Source organism: Stigmatopora argus, chromosome 7 (genome assembly GCF_051989625.1).
Source record: "Stigmatopora argus isolate UIUO_Sarg chromosome 7, RoL_Sarg_1.0, whole genome shotgun sequence".
NCBI classification, from domain to species: Eukaryota; Metazoa; Chordata; class Actinopteri; order Syngnathiformes; family Syngnathidae; genus Stigmatopora; species Stigmatopora argus.
In genome coordinates, this window is record NC_135393.1 from 11,888,599 (window position 1) to 11,914,419 (window position 25,821).

Sequence of the window (25,821 nt, forward strand, 5' to 3'; positions counted from 1 at the left end):
TTTGGGGGGTAATCAAAAACAGTCACTTACCCATTAAAGGGAGAAAGTTTTGTGTCGACTGAAGTGAAATTGTTAACTAATTTGCAGAAAGTCACAGAAGAAAAGCTTTACTTTCGATAAATGTGACTTTTTTTTCATATTCACTTTGAATAAATGTATGTAAAAGCTGGATAAATATCATAATTCATGTTGACAAAGTAAAGTGACATTTATATAGACATACTATATATCCCTTATTCAGAACAATGTCTGAAAGAGCAGCACAATCAAAACAAAAGCATACCATTGTTGGTGTTAAATACAGTTGAAAAGGGAGCTCAGATTTCCATGTTTAAGTTCCATCGGACTGTACAGAAATCCCAAAGTGGCATTACAAAACAAGTGGAAGAATTAAAACACACCTGAACAAGACTGGCCATCACTTGTCTGAATCTGAGGACCTACTGTGTATTCAAGTTGTATCCAACCCATCGAAACATCTTGTCCTTTAAGCTCTAGTAATTTTTAATGCACATGTTGAATACATTTATGGCATATCTTAGTGGTGTGGTTCACTTGTCATCATTGCTCTGGTTTATTTTGGACAAATCCCCAAAGGAGACTGTTGCTGAGCCTCTTTTGGCTGCTTTGGCCTGGACAAAAGGAAACACGCAAAATTAAGATGAATACTTTCATATTGAATGAGTTCAATTATTTCTGGAAGTGAATTTGTAAAATATGTGTTCTCTTGAGCTTTTCTGCAATGAAAGCAAGGCATGTGACTGCATGGTGGCGTTTCACCTGAGAGACGTGTGGTTTCCAGCCAATCATGTAAAGGATGTCAAAAGTGGCAGGAACAGAACCATCCTCGTTCCCGTACATTTCTGACACAAACACGTTAAGTGTGAGCTACCAATGACAATGCAGTTGTCCTGTAACGTTTGCTGTGTTATGAAAAGAAGGAATTTTTATGTGTTGGTGAACTCTGGTTCCAGATAAGTCTTGGAGCCCAACACTTGGTCATGGGACAAATTAAACTTGTATCTCAAGGAAGAAGAACGGACCTTTATAAACAGCTCCTGCTGCCAAAATGGTGTCTCGGTGCAACATGGATCTTCGGTTCCAAGCGCAGTTGCTCTCACCCATACCTAAAAAAAACGCATTAGGAATAATGACGGCACTTTTTTCACGACAGTGCAAACACGTGAATGGTATGGACAGAAAGTTATTTTGACTGTGATGATAAGAATGATGAAAGTGATGATAAGACTGCATATTCTCTACCTCGGTCACAGTCTGCAGAAGTTCCCCATCTCTGTGTGTGGTTCCATTTTTTGTCCAACTTTACAACGTCTTTTTGAGTCTATCCGTTTTTGCTACCGAAACCAAGATGGCGCCGTTCAAGTGGCAGCCGGTGGCGGTAGCTCCGTCCACTCTTGCTCGTTTTGTGTTTTTGCTGCTTTTCTGTCTTAATGATTTGATTTGGTGATTCTTAATGATCCCATTGACTTTGATTTGCTTTGTACTTTGTGCTTTTGCTTTGTTATTCTGCGGCCTTTGACTGTACTGTCTAACTTATAACGATCCCTTTTCTTGTTACTGTCACAATGAAATTTCCCAAATACGGGATGAATAAAGTTATCCAATCCAATCCAAGAAGTCAAATCCTCACCTTGTAAATCCACCATCACCTCCATGATGCCTGGATAGTTGACTTGCACCTCATCGACATCCTGAAACCACACAGTCACATACGTCATGATGGACTGTCAAGGCTTGAACTCACGAGACACGGCAAGCTTCTCACTATATACCACGGTGAGCATGTTGAATCCGGCCTGCCCGAGCAGATTTCCCACATCTGTTACGGCAGTGAAGGGTGAGATGTGTGGTGAAAATCCTCCCTCTCGCTCCGTCTCGGCCAGCTGCAGCGAGCAGCGCAGCTCGTATAGAGTGTCTCCGCCAGCCATGGCGCCGATGAATACCCCGTCTGGCTTCAAGACATGATGGATCTAGAGCAGACAATCATTTAAATGATCATCCTAAAGGTTATTGGTTGAAGAGATAAAGCAGTCATGTCACCGCTAACCTGTCTTAGCGCAGCGGGCAGGTCGTTAGTCCAATGCAAACTGTGAGGACGCAAAAAGCACAAGTACATGTCAGCAAAACAACCGCACCGATTCCAAGTGACGACGTCGGCTTTTCACCTCATGCTGCTGAGAACCAAATCGAACGTGTCTTCCCGTAGAGGAAGAAACTCCTCGTCGGCCACCAGCACGTTACACTTCATTTCACCGCCGACATTCTGTCTCTTGTCACAAAAGTAGTAAGAAGTGACATGTCAAAAAAATACGGGTTTCCTGCCCACATGTCCGGCCGGAGAGGGTGGCATTGATGATCTCATACCAGGGTTTTTTCAGAGATGTCCGTCAAAAATAAACGCTCCACCACGTCCTAAACAACAAGGGGCAATCAAACTAATGACAGGGACATGATTAACAAATGAGCAAAATTACTAATACTCAAACCTATTTCAAATATAGTAACTAAAGTGGCATACTATGAACAAAAGTGATCCCACAATGGGGAAATTCACTTTTCAATTACCACACACCCAAGACAAAAATAAAGACTGTCATTTATCAGGGTGAATGAAAGGAAAAACAAAACTAATTTAGAAAAAGACACCTCATCACATTAGCAAAATAATAAAACATTAACCCAGAATTCATCAGATGAGCACATAGTGGAAGAAAGGTTAGCAAGGAGGTTCACAAAATGCGATGTTTGGTCAATTTATAGTTAAGAATTTGACTTGAGTGTGATTAAATAATGAATTTGTAATATACCTTACTTAAATGTTGAGCAATATGACCTCGTCCAGTACCAATCTCTAAAGCCAGAGGAAATGTCCTGAAAGACAATCACGACATGAAGCACTGGAGGGGAATGTGGATGACATTTGCAGACATCAGCAAGTCACCTGGCCACGTCATACACACGGTCCGCCAATCGACTGCCAACCTGCACACACACACAAACACAAATTGTTGCGTCAAAGTACGTACAGCGCATTACTTTAACTAGGATAAAGGTCTTGTTTGGCATGCATTGAAAAAGCCTTTTTTTCCATTCATCAAATTTTGAAGGTCTATTTTGGTGATCAGCGGCCCAGTGGTGCGAGTGTTTAGGGTGTCGGCCTCACAGCTCTGGGGTCCTGGGTTCAAGTCCAGGTCAGTCCACCTGTGTGGAGTTTGCATGTTTGGCTGCGTGGGTCAGCATATTAATCCTTTCACGCATGAATTATGATGTTGTTTTTTAACTAAATGCATTCACTACACTAATTCAGGACAGGATTGGTTGTCCGTCTCCCTGTGCCCTGCGATTGGCTAGCCAGCGATTCAAGGTGTCCATGGTTACCTGGGTTGTGCTCCACCACCCCTCGCGACCCATGTGAGCATAAGCACTTCAGAGAATGAATGAAAGCATAAAGATAATTAATTGATTAATTATCCAATATGTATAACTTTGGTCCGTCCACTCACTTCGTCCCTGAGGTAGTCGTACTTCCGGGTTTCGTAACCTGAACCAGCCCACTCCTTCTGTTTTTTCTTCATATTTCTGTCGAACACGTTCGGAGTTCCGCCGCCAGCGGACCAAGACAACATCCTGCGGGGTGCCCGCACCCGGCATCGTGAGTCCGAGGACCGCAAAAATGTACACAACAGTCGTCCGCCACTCATTTCAACCTTAGCAGTCCGCACCGGCAGGTGACCATACCATAGATATCATAAAAATATGAAGCTTAGATGTCGGGTGCAGCTGTGAACCAAAAATCCCGGGCGTCGTCACCAGGCCGCCATTTTGAGTCAGTGCTAACCCTAAGCACGCTGCTTTGAAATGGATGCGAAAATGAATCCATAGACATCTAGCTTTATATATGTGATATCTTCAATGGCAGATTGCGTCCGGGTTCTGACCCAGAAGAGGATTTTCTGGAGGCACTTGAGTCTTTTAACTTTAAACAAAGTATAACTTGTTAAATACAGGGTGACCACCAACTCCAAATAAAAAAAATAAACCATGTAAATGACGTAATTGAAAAAAAACATGTTTTTCTGAAATGGCATGTTTTGATGTTTCAATTGTAAATACATTGTAAATAAAATAATGTTCTTCAACCACTCTTTGTTATATTAATATTATTTTATTATATTGTTAAAAAGTTCATTTTTTGTGGTACCCTCTACTTCATCAGCCCTAATAAGCACACAAAAAATTACAAAAATTAAATAAACAAAATTGACCCTCATTGAACATTCTTTGGAGTTTTAAAAACAGTTTAACTCCCTCAAATTCTATAATGAGAAGTGATGTATAATGCACTGTTCATTCATTCATTCATTTTCTGAACTGCTTATCCTCATGAGGGCCGTGGGGGTGCCGGCGCCTATCACAGCGTTGTCTCTTTTTGGCCCTTTTACGCCGGGGCCATTCGACAGCTATAACATTATCGGAATTGACTAGCGATTGCTCAACTTTCAACCAATTTTCGAAAAGCTTGTTTTTTTTTAAAATACAAATTCTGAGATTTCTGTGTGGAGTTGGCATGTTCTTTCTGGGCTTGTGTAGGTTTTCTCCGGGTACTCCGGTTTCCTCCCACATTCCCAAAACCTGCATGGCAGGCTAATTGGACAATCTAAATTGCCCCCAGGTATGAGAGCGAATCTTAACGGTTGTCCGTCTCCGCGTGCCCTGCAATTGGGTAACCACCAATTCAGGATGTCCCCTCCCTCTGGCCCGAAGTCAGCTGGGACCGGCTACAGCACCCCCCGCCACCCTAATGAGGAAAAAGCGGTTCCAAAAATGACCAAAAAAAAGAAAAAATATGGAAAACATTTCCACATTCTTCCTAAATCACTCCCATGTCCATAGGGTGCATTTTAAAATCAAACTGTGAACTGTAAATCCGATTTAAGAAGATTTTAACGAGGGGGGAAAACTCACTTGAGGTCTTTGACAATAAAGACCTTCTGAGATGTTGCCTGGTTCAAGATGGCAGTCAACTGATCTCCACCCCCGACCCTGCATTAACATCTAACCTTGCGTATACATCATATCTAGCATTCTGTGTGTTACCAAACTCTCGATGTGCGCTCTGAGTGAAAACACATTTCCCATCCCGTCACCAACATATTATACATGCGAACACTAAGGCTCTTATTCTCACAGGACTGTATGCATAGAGAAAAGCCCACTCTGCAGCTCCCTGATTTGCTCCAACTGGTAAATATTCCAAAATATAATAAATTATCCATCTATTCATATTACATTAATAGTGATTTTCACAAATTGGGCATCTGCTCTAAACCGGGTATTTCTGCATTTGTCTCAATGCAAGTAACACTTTAATGGCATTTTCTAATTAAGTTCAACGTGGCATTTGAGTCAAAATAAGGATGAGAAAATACCGAAATGTATTTGAAAAACGTATTTCCACTTCTAAAAATAGCAATTGAAAATAGTGGATAATGAGGAGTCTAATTAGGCCGTGCGTTTATGGGATGAAAACGCGCAACGATATTTGACATAAAGCGCTCCAGTTAAATATAGGTGCTAATTAGATATTTTCCGAGTATTCTGGTAGCAATCGGCGTTACGCTTATGAAAAGGAGAAAAAAATGTATATATAGAGAGAGCATGCGTCCTTATATGATAGGTTTTCGAACCAATTTAAACTCGTGGAATGCCCCCTGCTGTTTTGCGTTGCCGTCTGCATTCGGCAAAAAGCGCATCTGACTTATATAACGATAACCTGGTGTCATAATCGCAATCAAACCCTTTTTTTGCTGGAATTTTATTTGATGTATTTTTTTATAAAAAATATTTTTCAGCTGTTATAGTTTATTTGGCGGTAAACAATCTCTTAAATTCGATTTTTATGAGGATGATAATTCAAATGTGCATCCAGTATAGTATTTTTTTTCAATGGGACATTCCCTTTTTTTAAAAAGAAAACAGTAGCCTTATCCAAATTAAGGTAAAAAAAAAAAAACATAGGCTGGAAAACCTAAATATATCCTAATCGAATTTCATTCCAATCCATATATGAGCAGTTTTAGTAGATGTTCTGAAGAATAAGAACTAAGTGAATAACCCGGATGCCCAAAAACCTGACGTGAGGCAAGAAAAACTCCAACCAGTTTTGCATTCTCCACCCAAAAAATGGTTAAAAACAGCTGTTAGAGATAATTCATGCTATTCATTGCTATTCCACTGAAAGACCAAAAAGATAAATTAAGTACTGTGAATTGTAGCACGTAGTATTTAACGGCAAACTTTTTCCTGGCCACTCCTTCAAAGATTCCCAGTTTATTGCTTATTATAATCCTATGGAGCTACTCAACCGTCTATTGTGGAACCCTGCAGGCATCATAGTTGCGGTCGAACTGTGGATCGCTTCTAATTAACACTCTTCTTGTCTCTCAGAGGGTGTCAAGCATGTTGTTTGGCAGGTTTATTGTGGGCTGGTCTCGGCCCCCTTTTCATCGTTATAAGTTTGAATGTTCTTTTGGAGAACACAATTATGCTTCTTTTTCAATCCAACAAAGATTTGGATTCTTTGGAAATTTCATCCCTTTTGAATGACAATGCCTGTTGTTTCGGCCTTTTCAGAAAATGTGTGAATAAATTGAAGAACCATACATCAATTTTACCTACATACAGGTGGACTTCATTCATCCAATGGTGAATGAAACTTTGGAAAATAGTAATTGGTGGAATTAAAATTTCGTACCAAAAGAGCGTTCAAGCCATTTTTTTAAATCTCAAAAGAAAAAGATTACTCTGTACTGATAAAATGTATTCTTTTAAATACATTGCCATGAACTTTCCTCTACTGGGAAGACAGAAAAGAACACAGTCGCTATCTTTTGCCTTGATGCACCTGGCATCCTCCCCTCAGTGTGTTGTTTATTTATGTGATACTACAAAAATCAGTAGACACAGCAATAAGAGCTCAAGATCAACTTGGTAGTCAGATTGCCATTCATAACACATTACATCCAAAAGAATGTTCGTCTCAGGACTGGTGCGTTAAAAGACTAAAGGTAAAAACATGCATAAGTTTTATGATAATGTTCATATCGTATATGGCTTCCTTTGTTTACATGCTGGAAAAAAATGGTACAGATCTAAATAAGGTAAGAAAAAAAGGATAAATTATGAATACTTAATCAGACAGTGGTTTGGACACCCCCTTTCTAAAGGTAGAGGACAACCATTTGCTGTGTACGAAGCATGAAGTTCGAGACTGTCATCACCGACATTGGTGGATTCGGGAGGTTTCAGAAGATGATCGTCGCCATCAGCTTCATTAGCCGCTTCACACTGCCCTGCCACTTCCTGCTCAACAACTTCATCGCGGCCATCCCCGCACACCACTGCAGAATTGCCAATCTGGACATCGAAGAAGCCTACGGGAATTTGTCCATGGCCGACAGACTCGCCATTAGCATCCCGACGAAAGACGACGGAACTCCAAGTTCGTGTAGGATGTTTTCCGAGCCTCAATATCAACTGTTGTTGAACAAGTCGGTCGTCAATATTTCTGCACCAACCTTGCCATGTTCGGATGGATGGGTGTATGATAACACCACCTTCAAGTCCACGATAACTGCCGAGGTGACCTGAATCCTTGATATTAAAGCCTCCAACCATTTTATCGCTGATTTTTTCCTGTACAAATATGAGTACTGTGTGTTGCTAATAGTGGGACCTAGTGTGCGATAAAAGAAGTACAACCCGAGCCACGGCCACCATCTTCTTCATTGGCGTGATGTTTGGAGCCTTGGCCTTTGGAATCCTGAGTGACAGGTAATATCATGATGATTTCTCTCATCTCATCTCATTTTTTTGGACAGCTTTAATCTCATTAGGGTCGCAAGGGGTGCTGGAATCGGTGGCCAGCCGATGGCAGGGCACAAAGAGTCCAGGTCTCGGGCATCCAGATTAAGGGGCCACTCAATCTCTGTGTGAAAAATGATGCGGATTTTGCAATTTGATCCCCCTAGTGTCTTCGTACAAAGCTCTTAGAAATTCTTTTGGCCAAATACACAAAAGATGAAAAGGATAAGAGGAACACTTTTTGTCTCATGTAAATAAAGAGCGCGACTGCCGTTACATTGTCCATGGGGGAAGGGGCAAAATATGGCATGACAACCAAGTATTTGCTAGCCAGAGTTAAATTTGGTGACGGATCCATCATGCCTTGAGGTTGTGCAGCCAGTCATGGTTCTAGAAAAGTAGGGTTGCATGGATTCCACTAAATAATGACAGATTGTTGAGAATGTCGTTCAACAAGTATAACAAAGTCAAAATGGCGTGAAGTCTACACTACACAATGTCCTGGAAGGACCATCCCAGTCCCCAGGTTGAACATTTTTGTTATTATCTGGAGTGGGCTGGCTATTCTAAGCAAATATCAAAGTTTTGCAAGGAGGAATGGTCCAAAATAACCTCCAAACAGATTCCAGAAACTTGTTGGAAGTCATTTTGATGTGTATTGAATCTGTATTTTACCCCAAAAAACACCTGCTGATTATGGCTTCATTTCTTTTAGTTTGAACCTCCACGTTTTTCTGCACCGTCAAATGATGCAAATTGCAATAGCACCCTTGTTTTGACAACTGAAATATTGCTCTGTCCATCAGTTTGCTGCACCAAAGCAAAGCCGTTGATCCAAACACCCATTGATTTATAAAGGAATGTACTAGTTATTGTCATAAGTGCCCTATCATGACATGTAATTTCAGACCCACTAGAGACAAAACTAATGTCAGTTTTTCTCATTTCATTTTCCTGTCCTTGCGCAGATTCGGTCGGAAGATCATGCTGCTGACATCCTATCTTTCCGGAATGCTGTTTGCTCTCGCCAGCGTTTTCGCCACGTCCTACCTGATGTTTGCAGCGTTGAGATTCCTCACCGGTTTTTGCATGACTGGCATTGTCATCGTCTCTGCAGTTCTCTGTATAGTAATTCCGTCCCATCTAATGGCATTTTCAGTTCATCTCGCACTATTCAAGGGGTGGAATTGATCAATATGCCACCTGTTTGTGTGTATACTTGTAATCTTCATTTAGGTGTGGAGTGGGTGGACATTGAGCACAGGAGGCTGGTTGGACTTCTCGATAGCTTTTCCTGGACGTTTGGAAGCATTTGTTTCGTGGGCATTGCTTATCTTGTGACCGACTGGAGGTGGATGACTGTCAGTGTCACTTTGCCTGTCATTTTGGGTATCATCACATGGAGGTACCACACAAAGACTGGTTTGTGGCCAAAAATTAACGATCATTTAGATAACCCTTTCCTTTGTACACATTCAACAAACAATTGTACTCAAATCCTGACGTGAAAAGCTATTTAGAGCGCCAGATAATTCACAAAAAGTTCATGCTAACCTGACTACAGTCAGAATATAGAAATTAATCAAACTCAAACCCAAAAAGGTCAGACGAAGTACATTTTCTTGAATGATTCAATGCAAAATTTGATTTACTCAAGCGATGATGGCCACAGACTGAAGGGACACAAATACTATTTGTATTCAAAGCAAGCATTAGCGTATTAGCCCGTAATTCTGAAGGCAGCCATTTGCCTCTAACCTGCAGGTGGATGCCAGAGTCAGCTCGGTGGCTCATCGCCAATGGGAAGCTGGAGGAAGCTCATGTGTGCCTGAAAAAATGTGCACAAATGAACGGAACTGAGACATTATTTCAAGGAATTGAACCTGAGGTTCGAACACCCAGCGTCATCAGATGTGTTCTGATTATTCTCATCAGCAAGTTTATTCCTGTGAATATTTCCAGACCCTTTCCTCCATTGTGGTGACCGAAAAGAAAGGCCGTGTGTATTCCTACCTAGACCTGATGAGAACACCCAAAATGAGAAGATTGTCCTTAAGTACTGGTGTTATCTGGTCTGTATGCCAGCTTTTTGACATTCACTGTATGTTTTGGTTGCATTACTTTCGATTCTCTTTTTTTAGGTTGACTGTGGCAATCGCTTTTTACGGCATCACCTTCAACATCACCGGATTTGGGCTCAATTCCTATCTCACTCAGCTGCTGTATTCTTCGGCTGAAGTGCCAGGCAAATTGTCCGTTTTTTTCTTACTGGATAGAATTGGCAGGAAGCGTACACAGATGGGAATGCTGTTGTTGCTAGCAAGCTCTCTGGGTATCAATATTGTGATCCCAAGAGGTAAATTCCCCAAGATGACTCAATCATTACGATGTTGTGAACTGGTTTGGACTTAATGTCACATGTGATCCCGTCCTAGAAATGTCTACCGTGAGAACGGTGGTGGCAATCATTGGAAAGGTCTTTGCCGCGGGATCCTTTGCAACCACCGTGCTTTTCTCTTCAGAACTGTTTCCGACTGTAGTCAGGTGAGCATTAGACAATATTATTTTTTTCAGGAATTACATTTTGACAAAGGCTAAAGCATACCTGTCAACCTCTGCCGATAACTGCCCTTATAAATGATTATGATTCCCCTTACAAACCCCCAAAAAACCTTACAAACACCGTACGACTCGTACTTGTCCAATTTTTGCGAAACTCTGAGCCGATTCCTGAAAACGCCAAACGCAATGAAAGCAATGAAAAATCACAATGACAAGTTCACAGAGGGGAAAAAGCCAAAAATAAATCAACACAAAGGCCCAAAACAAACCACAAAACTACAGTCAAAAGTTATTCAGAAGCTGACTTTTACAGCCTTTAATCCATTATAAAACAAGCTTTTGGTTATTTAAAAACATGTATGAATTATTATTATATATTATCATTATGAAATAAAAACAAAAATACACATTGTCTGGCCCCAAGAAACACTAAAGTAAATTTCCCCTCCCCTATTTTACGAAATTGACTATTTTGACTGTTCATTTTCTGAAATGTTACAGCATTTTTTTCTTGATTATTATTATTTTTTTTTTAATACTGAGCATACTTTTTATTTAATTGTCAGGGCACTCCACAAATCTGGCCTGAATAATAGTGGAACAAAGTCAAAAAGAAAATCCACAAATGAAAGAAAGGCATAATTTCCGCCACAAACATATGGAATACGTTACAGATTTTTCAAAGACCTTAATGTAAAGTGTTATATGTGCCAGAAAACGAACACTGCTCATTCTTTGTTGACACACCACCCCCACTGTAAAAATGTTGGTGCCGACATCATGCTGGGGTGACGTTTTTTTATAGCATGTGCTGTGAAGCTGGTCAAGGTTGATGCAATTCTAGAAAGAAAACTGTTGATAGCTCTAACACATTTGAAACGTTAAACCATTCGCAAAGAATCTGCAAAAACTAAAATTAACTTCATGTTTAGATGACCAACACTAGTGACGACATGATTCCAAATTTGCATCTTAACTACAAAACGAGACGTATTGACATAGGGACGCTCATTACAAATATAAGCTGCAGTGTTTAGATTTGGATTTGCTTAAACATCTCAAAAAATAAAAAAAGTATCCTACCTTTCCACTTCTTTAATTTTGTATTCAAACATTGTGAGTTGAATGCAGTTGTGGATCCATCTAAAACAGACTGATTGCAGCAAATGGGTGCAGGTTTTCCTCCCTACTGAAACCACCAATGAGGTCTGCTGGAAGAAGCAGCACCTGACTGCAATCAACTGATAACAGTTGTAAGAGAACCGATTGGTGAAAAGGTGTCGTCTTGGTGGGTTGGAACGAAAACTTGCACCCAATTGGCCCTTTCTGGAATCAGTTTGACACCTATGATCTAAAAATGAAATCCTTAGCAAGTACTACATCATGATTTATTTGGCTTTTAGTTTGAAACTGAGCGGGGTGTTTCCAAGGTTGTTGCGAAGGAATGCTTGACTGGCTGGCATCTACCGCAGAGGGTTCTCCTCAGGGGTCATCACAGTGAAACCAAGCCCCCTGATAGATTAGGCACAGGGGTTTTTATACCAGGATGTCTTTCCTTATACAACCCATATGCTGGACTTGAACCCGAGCCTCTATGATGGCAGCAAGAGACTCTGACTTTAAACCATTGTAGAAAGACAATATGCAAGATATTCCTTGGCATTCCAAAATCAAATCACCAACACAAACTTTTTCTCACCGTGAAATTTTGCATTCTCAGATTGAAATCTTGCACATTTGTATCCTGAAACACTAAGCTAACAGGTACGCGGTCTTTTGGTCGCCCGGAAGGTTATTGATAATTACCATTTAAATCGTTGCTCAAATTCCCTAAATGCAAACTGCAAATTACTATTGAGTCATACTTAATGCGCTAGTAATTATTCGGCTAAAGAAAAGCTCCAAATTTCCCGGACTTTTATTGTTTTTTGTTGGAGAACTTGTTAAGACCCTGACTGACGTAGCTTCTTAAAGGGACAACTCATGAACATACAAACTCTTATATACTCACACGTCGGCTCAGTGAAACTGCTCATGGCCATTGTTGGCTTTTATTGATGCGTAGACCGTGTTGTTTTACCTTGTTTTGTCGCCGGTCTTTTGGTCGCCCGTTGTCGCGGTCTGAGCGACCAAAAGACCGGCAACCAATCGACCGCACACGAAGCTAACACCAGGCTATTTGTTTTTACTTTTGATTCCAACCAAATAAGCCTGTATGTATTTAATTCCTGATTTTTCTCATTCCATTCATCCCCTTTTATTTGATTTTGTCATGTCAGTGTCATTTCCATGACATTCTGCTATTTTCTACAAGACTATGACGAAATAATAATTTGCTTTTATTTTTCCTGTTTGGACATACTCATGGCAAAATTTCCCAACCCTTGCTCTTACCAATTTTCCAATGGTGACCAGTCCAGCGTGCACTCAACCTCTCTTGCCCAAAACCATAAGGGACACACTCTGGCTTCCACATAGAACCCTGAACAAAATCATTATCTGAGAGTGTGAATTTGTGCAGACTTGTCTTGAGAACCCTGAACACATTAATCATCTGAGAATGTGAATTTGTGCGGACTTGTCTCGGGAACCCGCAGCCCCACTCACATGAACAAAATGCCTTTACTATCCATTTTACAGACAGAACGGGATGGGCTACAACTCCTCCATGGCCCGGATCGGCGTGGCTATCGCGCCTCTGATACTTTTACTAGATGAAGTGTGGAAGCAGCTCCCTCAGCTCATCCTGTGCTCCTCTGCTGTGCTGGCGGCCATAGTAGCATCAACGCTATGGGAGACGAAGGACAGGTGCCTGCCAGAGACCATCGAGGATGTCGAGGGACACGATAGTCCAGGACTTGGTGGCGGGCCTAAAAATGAACAGACTGTGAAAAATCACAGACTAAATTTATAATTCTATCTTTGTCTACGAATACTTATTAAATAATTCCAAATTGTCTGTCAGCTGTCTTTCAATTCTTTTCCCCTGCTTGCTTTGCTTCCAGTTGTGTTTTCAAATTTAAGCCATTATTTGATAGCTATAAAATCGTTATTGAGGGTTAGATTGATTCAGTCAGAGCACTACTGAAGGCCAAGGCCTAGTTTCACTTGCCGTCGGAGAAAGAACAGGAATTGATCTCCACCTTATGGAGAAGCACTACCAATTTCATCATACGCAGCTGGGTATGATGACAATTAGGCTTTTGTCCAGTCAATGATGATGACAAAGCCTATGTCGGATTATTATTATTATTATTATTACTTTGATTGTCATGCCCCTCCCTCTCCTCATGTTTCCGTGTGCTTTTGTTCTTGAGCTGTGCCTGGGATTCCTCTAGGTGGCGCTCACTCAACTCTTAGAAGCTTTGGTTCCTGTCCCCCCTGTTTGAAGGAAACTCCTCTCCTCTCAGTTGCATTCAAGTTCCTAAAACAGGCGGTCAATGTCCATATGCCCCTCCAGCAAGAGCAAGGGTGGGCAAACAGGTCCTCAGGGGCTGCTGTGGGTGGAGCTTTCTGTTCCAACTGATCCAGGAGAGGAAGTTTAATCAATAAGGTTTCTGCAGAAACAAGAAGTACCTAACTTCAATCCACAGATTGCACTTGTAAGACACCAGATTGGTGAAAAGGTGCCACTGCGCCCCTCTGTGGAAAAGTTTGCCCACAGCTGACCTATACCCACGAATGCTAAGAATTTCAAGTAAAGGAACAATTTTCCCACAAATTTGTCTGTCAGTCTGACCTTCATAGGATGCTCACATTTCACATAAACCATGACATTTTATTCATTCATTGATTGGTCGCAAGGGGTGCTAAAGCCTGGTCCTGGCCAACTCGGGGACACCTTGAATTGGTGGCCAGCCAATCGCAGGGCACAAGGAGACAGACAACCAAAATAAGACTAGTGGCCAAAAGTGGCACTGCAACCACAAACTACACTAATGTTAGCAATGATAATGCCAAGACAAGACCAAAACATTTTGGATGCGACATCGACAAAAGAGCAAGACCAGGACAAACTAAAACAATCTCAAGGAACTTTGGGAGTTGAGCCTGAGATGACACCAAGAACTGACTGAAAGGTTTAGCAGTTGCATTTTGGTCATAAATGGCAGTGATCCAAAAAATCCGAGTTAATGGTGAATGCCTGATGTAACTTGAAAGTGCTTTACACATTCCCCTTTTCCAAGGTAGAGTCCAGTCTTCAGCTCTGCGGGAAGGCAGTGGTGTCTCTACTTTGGTGGTACGAACTATTTCAACATGAAGTTCGAGGCCATCCTCTCTGACATCGGCGGATTCGGGAGGTTCCAAAAGATGATCGTGGCCATTAACTTCATGAGCCGCTTCACGCTGCCATGCCACTTCCTACTCAACAACTTTATTGCGGCCCGACACCTCATCACATTAGCAAAATAATAAAACATTAACCCAGAATTCATCAGATGAGCACATATTGGAAGAAAGGTTAGCAAGGAGGTTCACAAAATGGGGTGTTTGGTCAATTTATAGTTAAGAATTTGACTTGAGTGTGATTAAATAATGAATTTGTAATATACCTTACTTAAATGTTGAGCAATATGACCTCGTCCAGCACCAATCTCTAAAGCCAGAGGAAATGTCCTGAAAGACAATCACGACATGAAGCACAGGAGGGGAATGTGGATGACATTTGCAGACATCAGGAAGTCACCTGGCCACGTCATACACACGGTCCGCCAATCGATTGCCAACCTGCACACACACAAACACAAATTGTTGCGTCAAAGTACGTATAGCGCATTACTTTGTTAACTAGGATAAAGGTCTTGTTTGGCATGCTTTGAAAAAGGCTTTTTTTCCATTCATCAAATTTTGAAGGTCTATTTTGGTGATCAGCGGCCCAGTGAGGCGAGTGTTTAGGGCGTTGGCCTCACAGCTCTGGGGTCCTGGGTTCAAGTCCAGGTCAGTCCACCTGTGTGGAGTTTGCATGTTCGCCTGCGTGGGTCAGCATATTAATCCTTTCACGCATGAATTATGAAAAATATAAAATTGGGCACCCGGCAGCAGAGTGGTTAGAGCGTCGACCTCCCAATTAGGAGGTCCTGTGTTCAAATTCAGGTTGCTCCACCTGTGTGGAGTTGTCATGTTCTCCCTGGGCTTGTGTAGGTTTTTTCCGGGCACTCCGGTTTCCTCCCACATTCCCAAAACCTGCATAGCAGGCTAATTGGACAATCTAAATAGCCCCTAGGTATGAGAGCGAGTCTCAACGGTTGTCCGTCTCCTCGTGCCCTGCAATTGGCGAACCACCAATTCAGGATGTCCCCTTCCTCTGGCCCGAAGTCAGCTGGGATAGGCTACAGCACCCCCCGCGACCCTAATGAGGATAAAGCGGTTCCAAAAATGAACAAATAAAAGAAAAAAAATTGGAAAACATTTCCACATTCTTCCTAAATCACTCCCATGTCCATAAGGTGCATTTTAAAATCAAACTGTGAACTGTAAATCCGATTTAAGAAGATTTTAACTAGGAAAAAAAAACACTCACTTGAGGTCTTTGACAATAAAGAGCTTCCGAGATGTTGCCTGGTGCAAGATGGCAGTCAACTGATCTCCACCCCCGACCCTGCATTAACATCTAACCTTGTGTATTCATCATATCTAGCATTCTGTGTAATACAGAAACTCTCGATGTGCGCGCTGAGTGAAAACACATTTCCCATCCCGTCATCAACATATTATACATGCGAACACTAAGGCTCTTATTCTCAAAGGACTGTATGCATAGAGAAAAGCCCACTCAGCAGCTCCCTGATTTGCTCCAACTGGTAAATATTCCAAAATATAATAAATTATCCATCTATTCATATTATATTAATAGTGATTTTCACAAATTGGGCATCTGCTCTAAACCGGGTATTTCTTCATTTGTCTCAATGCAAGTAACGCTTTAATGGCATTTCCTAATTAAGTTCAACATGGCATTTGAGTCAAAATAATGATGAGCAAATACCGAAATGTATTTGGAAATCTTATATCTTGTATTTGATGTATTTTTTATAAAATATTTTTCAGCTGTTATATCTTATTTGGGGGTAAACAATGTCTTAAATTCGATTTTTATGAGGATTATAATTCAAATGTGCATCCAGTATAGTATTTTTTTTACAATGGGACATTCCTTTTTTTAAAACAGAAAACAGTAACCTTATCCAAATTAAGGTAAAAAAAAACCATAGGCTGGAAAACCTCAATATATCCTAATCGAATTCTATTCCAATCCATATATGAGGCATAGCAGTTTTAGTTGATGTTCTGAAGAATAAGAACAAAGTGAATAACCCGGATGCCTAAAAACCTGACGTGAGGCAAGAAAAACTCCAACCAGTTTTGCATTCTCCACCCAAAAAATGGTAAAAACAGCTGTTAGAGATAATTCACTGCTATTCCACTGAAAGACCAAAAAGATAAATTAAGTACTGTGAATTGTAGCACGTAGTATTTAATGGCAAACTTTTTATTGGCCACTCCTTCAAAGATTTTCACTCTTATTGCTAGAGCTACTCAACCGTCTATTGTGGAACCCTGCAGGCATCATAGTTGCGGTCGATCTATCGATCGCTTCTAATTAACACTCTTCTTGTCTCTCAGGGGGTGTCAAGCATGTTGTTTGGCAGGTTTATTGTGGGCTGGTCTCGGCCCCCTTTTCATCGTTATGAGTTTGAATGTTCTTTTGGAGAACACAATTATGCTTCTTTTTCAATCCAACAAAGATTTGGATTCTTTGGAAATTTGATCCCTTTTGTATGACAATGCCTGTTGTTTTGGCCTTTTCAGAAAATGTGTGAATAAATTGAAGAACCATGCATCAATTTTACCTACATACAGGTGGACTTCATTTTTCAATGGTGAATAAAACTTTGGAAAATAGTAATTGGTGGAATTAAAAGTTCGTACCAAACGAGTGTTCAAGCCAACTTTCATTTTTTGTCAAATCTCGAAAGAAAAAGATTACTTTGTACTGATAAAATGTATTCTTTTAAATACATTGCCATTAACTTTCCTCTACTGGGAAGACAGAAAAGAACACAGTCGCTATCTTTTGCCTTGATACACCTAGCATCCTCCCATGTGTGTTGTTTATTTATGTGATACTACATGATAGGTTTATTATTAATACACTTTAATCAAAACAGGGAGACATCATTAACATACTCTGGCTACAACTTGCAAGGAAAATCACTCCCGACTTGCCCTCGTCCAGGATGATTCTAAAGAAACGGCATCTTCCTCTGTCAATTTAGTCGGCGCATAATCAAAACATTTGAGGTAATCTGATTCAAACAATTGCATAAGCTAACCGAATAACACCATTAAGGTCAAAAAACAACTGCCACATCAATCTCATATTAGATCGGAACCAAAAACACCTGCGTAAGAAGCATAATAATTTCTTTATAAGGTAAACAGTGCGACCGTATTTTTAAACAATAATGCGAGTATTTTTGGAAGTTGATTCGATTATCGCCATCTGCCGGAATCCAAGTCAAAGCAATTTAAGCGTCCCTGGTAGATCTTCATTGCCAACTTAGATCAACAGTCTCGGCCTGGGACATGGTGTCCTGTTCGGTCAATAGTCCTGAAAACAATTAACTGGCCTCGAAAGCAGCTGTGGCGGGAAAGTGTCCTCAAGCTTACTTGGTCCCAACATAAAGTATAGCACAAATTAATTTATAGCTTCATTACCTATTAAATGCTTAATGAACATATTGTAACATCCCAGAATAAACCCAACACTACAAAAATCAGAAGACAGCAATAAGAGCTCAAGATCAACTAGGTGGTCAGATTGCCATTTATAACACATTACATCCAAAAGAATGTCCGTCTCAGGACTGGTGCTTTAAAAGACTAAAGGTAAAAACATGCATATGTTTTATGATAATGTTCATATCGTATATGGCTTCCTTTGTTTACATGCTGGGAAAAAAATGGTACAGGTAAGAAAAAAAGGATAAATTATGAATACTTAATCAGACAGTGGTTTGGACACCCCCTTTCTAAAGGTAGAGGACAACCATTTGCTGTGTACGAAGCATGAAGTTCGAGACTGTCATCACCGACATTGGTGGATTCGGGAGGTTTCAGAAGATGATTGTCGCCATCAGCTTCATTAGCCGCTTCACACTGCCCTGCCACTTCCTGCTCAACAACTTCATCGCGGCCATCCCCGCACACCACTGCAGAATTGCCAATCTGGACATCGAAGAAGCCTACGGGAATTTGTCCCTGGCCGACAGACTCACCATTAGCATCCCGACGAAAGACGACGGAACTCCAAGTTCGTGTAGGATGTTTTCCGAGCCTCAATATCAACTGTTGTTGAACAAGTCGGTCGTCAATATTTCTGCACCAACCTTGCCATGTTCGGATGGATGGGTGTATGATAACACCACCTTCAAGTCCACGATAACTGCCGAGGTGACCTGAATCCTTGATATTAAAGCCTCCAACCATTTTATCGCTAATTTTTTCCTGTACAAATATGAGTATACTGTGTTGCTAATAGTGGGACCTAGTGTGCGATAAAAGAAGTACAACCCGAGCCACGGCCACCATCTTCTTCATTGGGGTGATGTTTGGAGCCTTGGCCTTTGGAATCCTGAGTGACAGGTAACATCATGATGATTTGTCTCATCTCATCTCATTTTTTTTGGACAGCTTTACCCTCATTAGGGTCGCAAGGGGTGCAGGAATCGGTGGCTAGCCGATGGATGGCAAGGCACAGAGTCCAGTTCTCGGGCAGATTAAGGGGCCACTCAATCTCCTTGTGAAAAATGATGCAGATTTTGCAATTTGATCCCCCTAGTGTCTTTGTACAAAGCTCTTAGAAATTCTTTTGGCCAAATATACAAAAAGATGAAAAGGATAAGAGGAACACTTTTTGTCTCATGCAAATAAAGAGCGCGGCTGCCATTACATTGATAATGAGGGAAGGGGCAAAATATGGAATGACAACCAAGTGTGGTTGCTGTCAGTATGGCCAGTATTTGCTAGCCAGAGTTAAATTTGGCGACAGATCCATCTTCCCTTGTGGTTGTGCAGCCAGTCATGGTTCTAGAAAAGTAGGGCTGCATGGATTCCACTAAATAACGACAGATTGTTGAGAATGTCGTTTAACGAGTATAACAAAGTCAAAAGTGGGTGAAGTCTACACTACACAATGTCCTGGAAAGACCATCCTTGTCCCCAGGTCGAACATTTTTTTAATTATCTGGAATAGGCTGGCCATCCTAAGCAAATATCAAAGTTTTGCAAGGAGGAATGGCCCAAAATACCCTCCAAGCAGATTCTAAAAACTTGTGGGAAGTAATTTTTATGTGTATAGAAGCTGTATTTTACCCAAAGAAACATCTACTGATTACGGCTTCATTTCTTTTAGTTTGAACCTCCACGTTTTTCTGCACCGTCACATGATGCAAATTGCAATAGTACACTGGTTTTGACTTCTGAAATATTGATCTGTCCATCAGTTTGCTGCACCAAAGCAAAGCCGTTGATCCAAACACCCATTGATTTATAAATGAATGTACTAGTTATTGTCATAAGTGCCCTATCATGACATGTAATTTCAGACCCTCTAGAGACAAAACTATTTATGTCAGTTTTTCTCATTTCATTTTCCTGTCCTTGTGCAGATTTGGTCGAAGGATCATGCTGCTGACATCTTATCTTTCCGGAATGCTGTTTGCTCTCGCCAGCGTTTTCGCCACGTCGTACCTGATGTTTGCAGCGCTGAGATTCCTCACCGGTTTTTGCATGACTGGCATCGTCATCGTCTCAACGGTTCTCTGTATAATAATTCCATCCCATCTAATGGCATTTTCAGTTCATCTCGCACTATTCAAGGGTTGGAATTGATCAATACGCCACCTGTTTCTGTGTGTATACTTGTGATCTTCATTTAGGTGTGGAGTGGGTGGACATTGAGCACAGGAGGCTGGTTGGACTTATGGATAGCTTATCCTGGACGTTTGGGAACATTTGTTTCGTGGGCATTGCTTATCTTGTGACCGACTGGAGGTGGATGACTGTCAGTGTCACTTTGCCTGTCATTTTGGGTATCATCACATGGAGGTACCACACAAAGACTGGTTTGTGGCCAAAAATTGACGATCATTTAGATAACCCATTCATTTGTACACATTCAACAAACAATTGTACTCAAATTCTGACATGAAAAGCTATATACACTAAGACATTTTGTCAGAGCTCCAGATAATTCACAAAAAGTTAATGCTCACCCGACTAGTCGGAATATAGAAATTAGTCAAACTCAAACCCAAAGGTGAAACAAAGTAACTTTCAATGCAAGATTTGATTTACTCAAGCGATGATGGCCACAGACTGAAGGGACACAAATACTATTTGTATTCAAAGCAAGCATTCGCATATTAGCCCGTAATTCTGAAGGCAGCCATTTGCCTCTAACCTGCAGGTGGATGCCAGAGTCAGCTCGGTGGCTCATCGCCAACGGGAAGCTGGAGGAAGCTCATTCGTGCCTGAAAAAATGTGCCCAAATGAACGGAACCGAGACATTATTTCAAAGAATTGAACCTGAGGTTCGAACACTCAGCATCATCGGATGTGTTCTGATTATTCTCATCAGCAAGTTTATTCCTGTGAATATTTCCAGACCCTTTCCTCCATTGTGCTGACCGAAAAGAAAGGCCGTGTGTATTCCTACCTAGACCTGATGAGAACACCCAAAATGAGAAGATTGTCCTTAAGTACTGGTGTTATCTGGTCTGTATGCCAGCTTTTTGACATTCACTGTATGTTTTGGTTGCATTACTGTCGATTCTCTTTTTTTTAGGTTGACTGTGGCAATCGCTTTTTACGGCATCACCTTCAACATCACCGGATTTGGGCTCAATTCCTATCTCACTCAGCTGCTGTATTCTTCGGCTGAAGTGCCAGGCAAATTGTCCATTTTTTTCTTACTGGATAGAATTGGCAGGAAGCGTACACAGATGGGAATGCTGTGGTTGCTAGCAAGCTCTCTGGGTATCAATATTGTGATCCCAAGAGGTAAATTCCCCAAGATGACTCAATCATTACGATGTTGTGAACTGGTTTGGACTTAATGTCACATGTGATCCCGTCCCAGAAATGTCTACCGTGAGAACGGTGGTAGCAATCATTGGAAAGGTCTTTGCCGCGGGAGCCTTTGCAACCACCGGGCTTTTCTCTTCAGAACTGTTTCCGACTGTAGTCAGGTGAGCATTAGACAATATTATTTTTTTCAGGAATTACATTTTGACAAAGGCTAAATATATTTTTTGTAATGTTTAGCAGTTTGAAAGTTTTCTGTCATCTCTTGAGTTTGTCCATGTGCCTGTTTAAAAAAAATCCTGTTATTGTTGGCTTTTACACATAATAATAACCCAATATCCAGTTTCTCCAAAAATTATACTGTGAAAAAGTTTTATGTCAAAACTAATGGAGGCCTACCTTATGGTTACTTCTGCAAGGGATGTTACCAATTGCAGGGAAACAGACAGGATGGTAACAACTCAAAAGGTTTAATTAAAGAAACCAAAAGTCAACGTGCAAATGAAAAATACAAAAGGTAACGCAAAAGCGCAGTTAACACTAACAAGGATGCAAAAAAAGGAACAAGCAAAGGGAATGTCGATACATAAACATGAGTTGACGAGACACAGCGAACAGGTGGGTGACACACGAGGCAGCTGATTGGCAAAAGGTGAAAGCAATGAACAATCACAATGACAAGTTCACAGAGGGGAAAAAGCCAAAAATAAATCAACACAAAGGCCCAAAACAAACCACAAAACTACAGTCAAAAGTTATTCAGAAGCTGACTTTTACAACCTTTAATCCATTATGGAACAAGCTTTTGGTCTTTTAAAAACACATGAATTATTATTATATATTATCATTATGAAATAAAAACAACAATACACAGTCTGGCCCCAAGAAACACTGAAGTAAATTTCCCCTCCCCTATTTAACGAAATTGACTATTTTGACCGTTCATTTTCTAAAATTTTACAGTTTTTTTTTTCTTGATTATTACTATGTTTTTTTAATACTGAGCATACTTTTTTTTTTTTTAAATTGTCAGGGCACGCCACAAACATATGGAATACGTTACAGATTTTTCAAAGACCTTAATGTAAAGTGTTATATGTGCCAGAAAACGACTCGTACGGTGTTTGTAAGGTTTTTGGGGGGTTTGTAAGGGGAATCATAATCATTTATGAGGGCAGTTATCGGCAGAGGTTGACAGGTATGCTATCTATTTATGTCTAAAATGCCTTTCCTATTTCTGCATCCTCACCCCCTTGCTACTGTGACAATGAAATTTCCCGAATACGGGATGAATAAAGTTATCCAATCCAATGCTGGGGTGACGTTTTTTTTATAGCATGTGCTGTGAAGCTGGTCAAGGTTGATGCAATTGTAGAAAGAAAACTGTTGATAGCTCTAACACATTTGAAACGTTAAATCATTCGCAAAGAATCTGCAAAAACTAAAATTAACTTCATGTTTAGATGACCAACACTAGTGACGACATGACATGATTCCAAACTCGCATCTGTAACTACAAAATGAGACGTATTGACATACGGACGCTCATTACAAATATAAGCTGCAGTGTTTAGATTTGGATTTGCTTAAACATCTCAAAAAAAATAATAATAATAAAAATAATATCCTACCGTTCCACTTCTTTAATTTTGTATTCAAACATTGTGAGTTGGATGCAGTTGTGGATCCATCTAAAACAGACTGATTGCAGCAAATGGGTGCAGGTTTTCCTCTCTACTGAAACCGCCAATGAGGAGGTCTGCTGGAAGAAGCAGCACCTGACTCCAATCAACTGACAACAGTTGATTGCTGGAAGAAGCAGCACCTGACTGCAATCAACTGATAACAGTTCTAAGAGAACCGATTGGTGAAAAGGTGTCGTCTTGGTGGGTTGGAACGAAAACCTGCACCCAATTGGCCCTTTCTGGAATCAGTTTGACACGTATGATCTAAAAATGAAAGCCCTAGCAAGTACTACATCATGATTTATTTGGCTTTTAGTTTGAAACTGAGCAGGGTGTTTCCAAGGTTGTTGCGAAGGAATGCTTGACTGGCTGGCATCTACCGAAGAGGGTTCTCCTCAGGGGTCGCCACATTGAAACCGAGCCCCCTGATAGATTAGGCACAGGGGTTGGGGTTTTTACACCAGGATGTCTTTCCTTATACAACCCATATGCTGGACTTGAACCCGAGCCTCTACGATGGCAGCAAGGGACTCTTTGACTTTAAACCATCGTGAAAAGATAACATCCAAGATATTCCTTGGCATTCCAAAAACAAATCACTAACACAAACTTTTACTCACCATGAAATTTTACATTCTCAGATTGAAATCTTGCACATTTGTATCCTTAAACACCAGGCTATTTTGTTTTTACTTTTGATTCCAACCAAATAAATCTGCATGTATTTAATTCCTGATTTTACTCATTCCATTCATTCCCTTTTATTTGATTTTGTCATGTCAGTGTCATTTCCATAGTCTGCAATTTTCTACAGGGCTATGACAAAACAATAATTTGCTTTTATTTTTCCTGTTCGGACATACTCATGGCAAAATTTCCCAACCCTCTCCCTTACCAATTTTCCAATGGTGACCAGTCCAGGGTGCACTCAACCTCTCTTTCCAAAAACCAGAAGGGACACACTCTGTCTTCCACATAGAACCCTGAACACAATCATTATCTGAGAATGTGAATTTGTGCAGACTTGTCTTGAGAACCCTGAACACAATCATTATCTGAGAATGTGAATTTGTGCGGACTTGTCTCGGGAACCCTGAACACAATAATCATCTGAGAATGTGAATCAGTGCGGACTTGTCTCGGGAACCCGCAGCCCCACTCACATGAACAAAATGTCTTTACTATCCATTTTACAGACAGAACGGGATGGGCTACAACTCCTCCATGGCCCGGATCGGCGTGGCTATCGCGCCCCTGATACTTTTACTAGATGAAGTGTGGAAGCAGCTCCCTCAGCTCATCCTGTGCTCCTCTGCTGTGCTGGCGGCCATAGTAGCATCAACGCTATGGGAGACAAAGGACAGGTGCTTGCCAGAGACCATCGAGGATGTCGAGGGGACACGATAGCCCAGGAGTTGGTGGCGGGCCTAAAAATGATCCAAATCACAGACTAAATTTATAATTCTATTTTTGTCCACGAATACTTATTAAATAATTCCAAATTGTCTGTCAGCTGTCTTTCATTGCTTTTCTCCTGCTTGCTTTGCTTCCACGTGTGTTTTCAAATTTAAGCCATTATCTGATAACTATAAAATAGTTATTGAGGGTTGGATTGATTCAGTCAGAGCACTACTGAAGGCCTAGGCCTAGTTTCACTTGCCGTCGGAGAAGAAAAGAACAGGAAGACGTAAAGAGCACCGGAACAGAAGGAAATACAATTGATCTTACTTTCATCGTCACGCCCCGCCCTCTCCTCGTGTTTCCGTGCACTTTTGTTCTTGAGCTGTGCCTGGTTTTCCTCCAGGTGGCGCTCACTCAACTCCGAGAGGCTTTGGTTCTTGTCCCCCTCTGTTTGGAGGAAACTCCTCTCCTCTCGGTTGCATTCAAGTTCCTGAAACAGGTTGTCAATGTCCACAGGCAGTTTTTGGATTGGATTGGATAACTTTATTCATCCCGTATTCGGGAAATTTCATTGTGACAGTAGCAAGAAAAGGCATAGTTATAAGTTAGACAGTACAGTCAAAGGCCGCAGAATAACAAAGCAAAAGCACAAAGTACAAAGCAAATCAAAGTCAATGGGATCATTAAGAATCACCAAATAACCAATAAGGTTTCTGCAGAAACAAGAAGTACCTAACTTCAATCCACAGATTGCACTTGTAAGATACCCGATTGGTGAAAAGGTGCCACTGTGGCCCTCTGTGGAAAAGTTTGCCCACCCCTGACCTATACCCACGAATGCTAAGAATTTCAAGTAAGGGAACAATTTTCCCACAAATTTGTCTGTCAGTCTGACCTTCATAGGATGCTCACATTTAACATAATCCATTACATTTTATTAATTCATTCATGGGTCGCAGGGGGTGCGAGAGCCTGGTCCTGGCCAACTCGGGGACACCTTGAATTGGTAGCCAGCCAAATGCAGGGCATAAGGAGACAGACAACCAAACAAAGACTAGTGGCTAAAAGTGGTACTGCAACCACAAACTACACACGAGTTAGCAATGATAATGCCAAGACCAAAATATTTTTGATGAGACATCGACAAAAGAGCAAGACCAGGACAAACTAAAACAATCTCAAGGAACTTTGGGAGTTGAGC

At 41.0% G+C, this 25,821-nt stretch overlaps 2 protein-coding genes and 1 pseudogene across 7 annotated transcripts; 2 read left to right on the top strand and 1 right to left on the bottom strand.

The window, feature by feature from the left end:
- Positions 1-189: 189 nt before the first annotated feature.
- On the bottom strand, positions 190-23,266 carry ndufaf5 (NADH:ubiquinone oxidoreductase complex assembly factor 5). Of its 5 annotated transcripts, none has more exons than XM_077606365.1 (11): positions 23,166-23,266; positions 15,134-15,174; positions 15,000-15,063; positions 2,386-2,433; positions 2,187-2,290; positions 2,069-2,108; positions 1,794-1,991; positions 1,652-1,712; positions 1,044-1,127; positions 781-863; positions 190-632 (listed from the first exon to the last, which is right to left on the bottom strand). In XM_077606365.1, the coding sequence occupies exons 5-11, from the start codon at positions 2,267-2,269 to the stop codon at positions 552-554; spliced, it is 630 nt and encodes a 209-aa protein (XP_077462491.1). In that variant the 5' UTR covers positions 2,270-2,290; positions 2,386-2,433; positions 15,000-15,063; positions 15,134-15,174; positions 23,166-23,266; the 3' UTR covers positions 190-551. The 5 variants fall into 5 exon arrangements, with proteins under 5 accessions (XP_077462491.1, XP_077462495.1, XP_077462493.1 ...); XM_077606369.1 differs by lacking the exons at positions 15,000-15,063; positions 15,134-15,174; positions 23,166-23,266 and adding exons at positions 2,834-2,892; positions 2,963-3,003; positions 11,530-11,648; XM_077606367.1 differs by lacking the exons at positions 15,000-15,063; positions 15,134-15,174; positions 23,166-23,266 and adding exons at positions 2,829-2,892; positions 2,963-3,003; positions 11,530-11,648.
- On the top strand, positions 5,162-13,405 carry LOC144078131 (solute carrier family 22 member 7-like). Its single transcript, XM_077606358.1, has 10 exons — positions 5,162-5,265; positions 7,252-7,662; positions 7,751-7,854; positions 8,853-9,007; positions 9,121-9,289; positions 9,649-9,772; positions 9,847-9,956; positions 10,026-10,240; positions 10,320-10,428; positions 13,087-13,405. Exons 1-10 carry the CDS (start codon positions 5,182-5,184, stop codon positions 13,358-13,360), a joined length of 1,755 nt encoding a protein of 584 aa, XP_077462484.1. The 5' UTR covers positions 5,162-5,181; the 3' UTR covers positions 13,361-13,405.
- LOC144078132 (solute carrier family 22 member 7-like) lies at positions 18,265-24,639 on the top strand (annotated as a pseudogene). The gene is made up of 9 exons (XR_013301183.1): positions 18,265-18,336; positions 18,486-18,900; positions 18,989-19,092; positions 20,118-20,556; positions 20,918-21,041; positions 21,116-21,225; positions 21,296-21,510; positions 21,590-21,698; positions 24,416-24,639. The product of XR_013301183.1 is annotated as a solute carrier family 22 member 7-like (transcript).
- The last annotated feature ends 1,182 nt before the right edge of the window (positions 24,640-25,821 follow it).

Bases quoted from the DNA above. Each gene is read 5' to 3' on its own strand.
- ndufaf5 (XM_077606364.1), bottom strand. From the start codon at position 3,722: ATGAGTGGCGGACGACTGTTGTGTACATTTTTGCGGTCCTCGGACTCA. The intron at 2,893-2,962 runs GTGACTTGCTGA...ATTGTCTTTCAG, and splicing joins CGTGTGTATGACGTGGCCAG to GACATTTCCTCTGGCTTTAG. The intron at 2,434-2,828 runs GTATATTACAAA...CTTGTTGTTTAG, and splicing joins TTGCTCAACATTTAAGTAAG to GACGTGGTGGAGCGTTTATT.
- LOC144078131 (XM_077606358.1), top strand. From the start codon at position 5,182: ATGCGAACACTAAGGCTCTTATTCTCACAGGACTGTATGCATAGAGAA. The intron at 10,241-10,319 runs GTAAATTCCCCA...ATCCCGTCCTAG, and splicing joins CAATATTGTGATCCCAAGAG to AAATGTCTACCGTGAGAACG. The intron at 10,429-13,086 runs GTGAGCATTAGA...TCCATTTTACAG, and splicing joins CTGTTTCCGACTGTAGTCAG to ACAGAACGGGATGGGCTACA.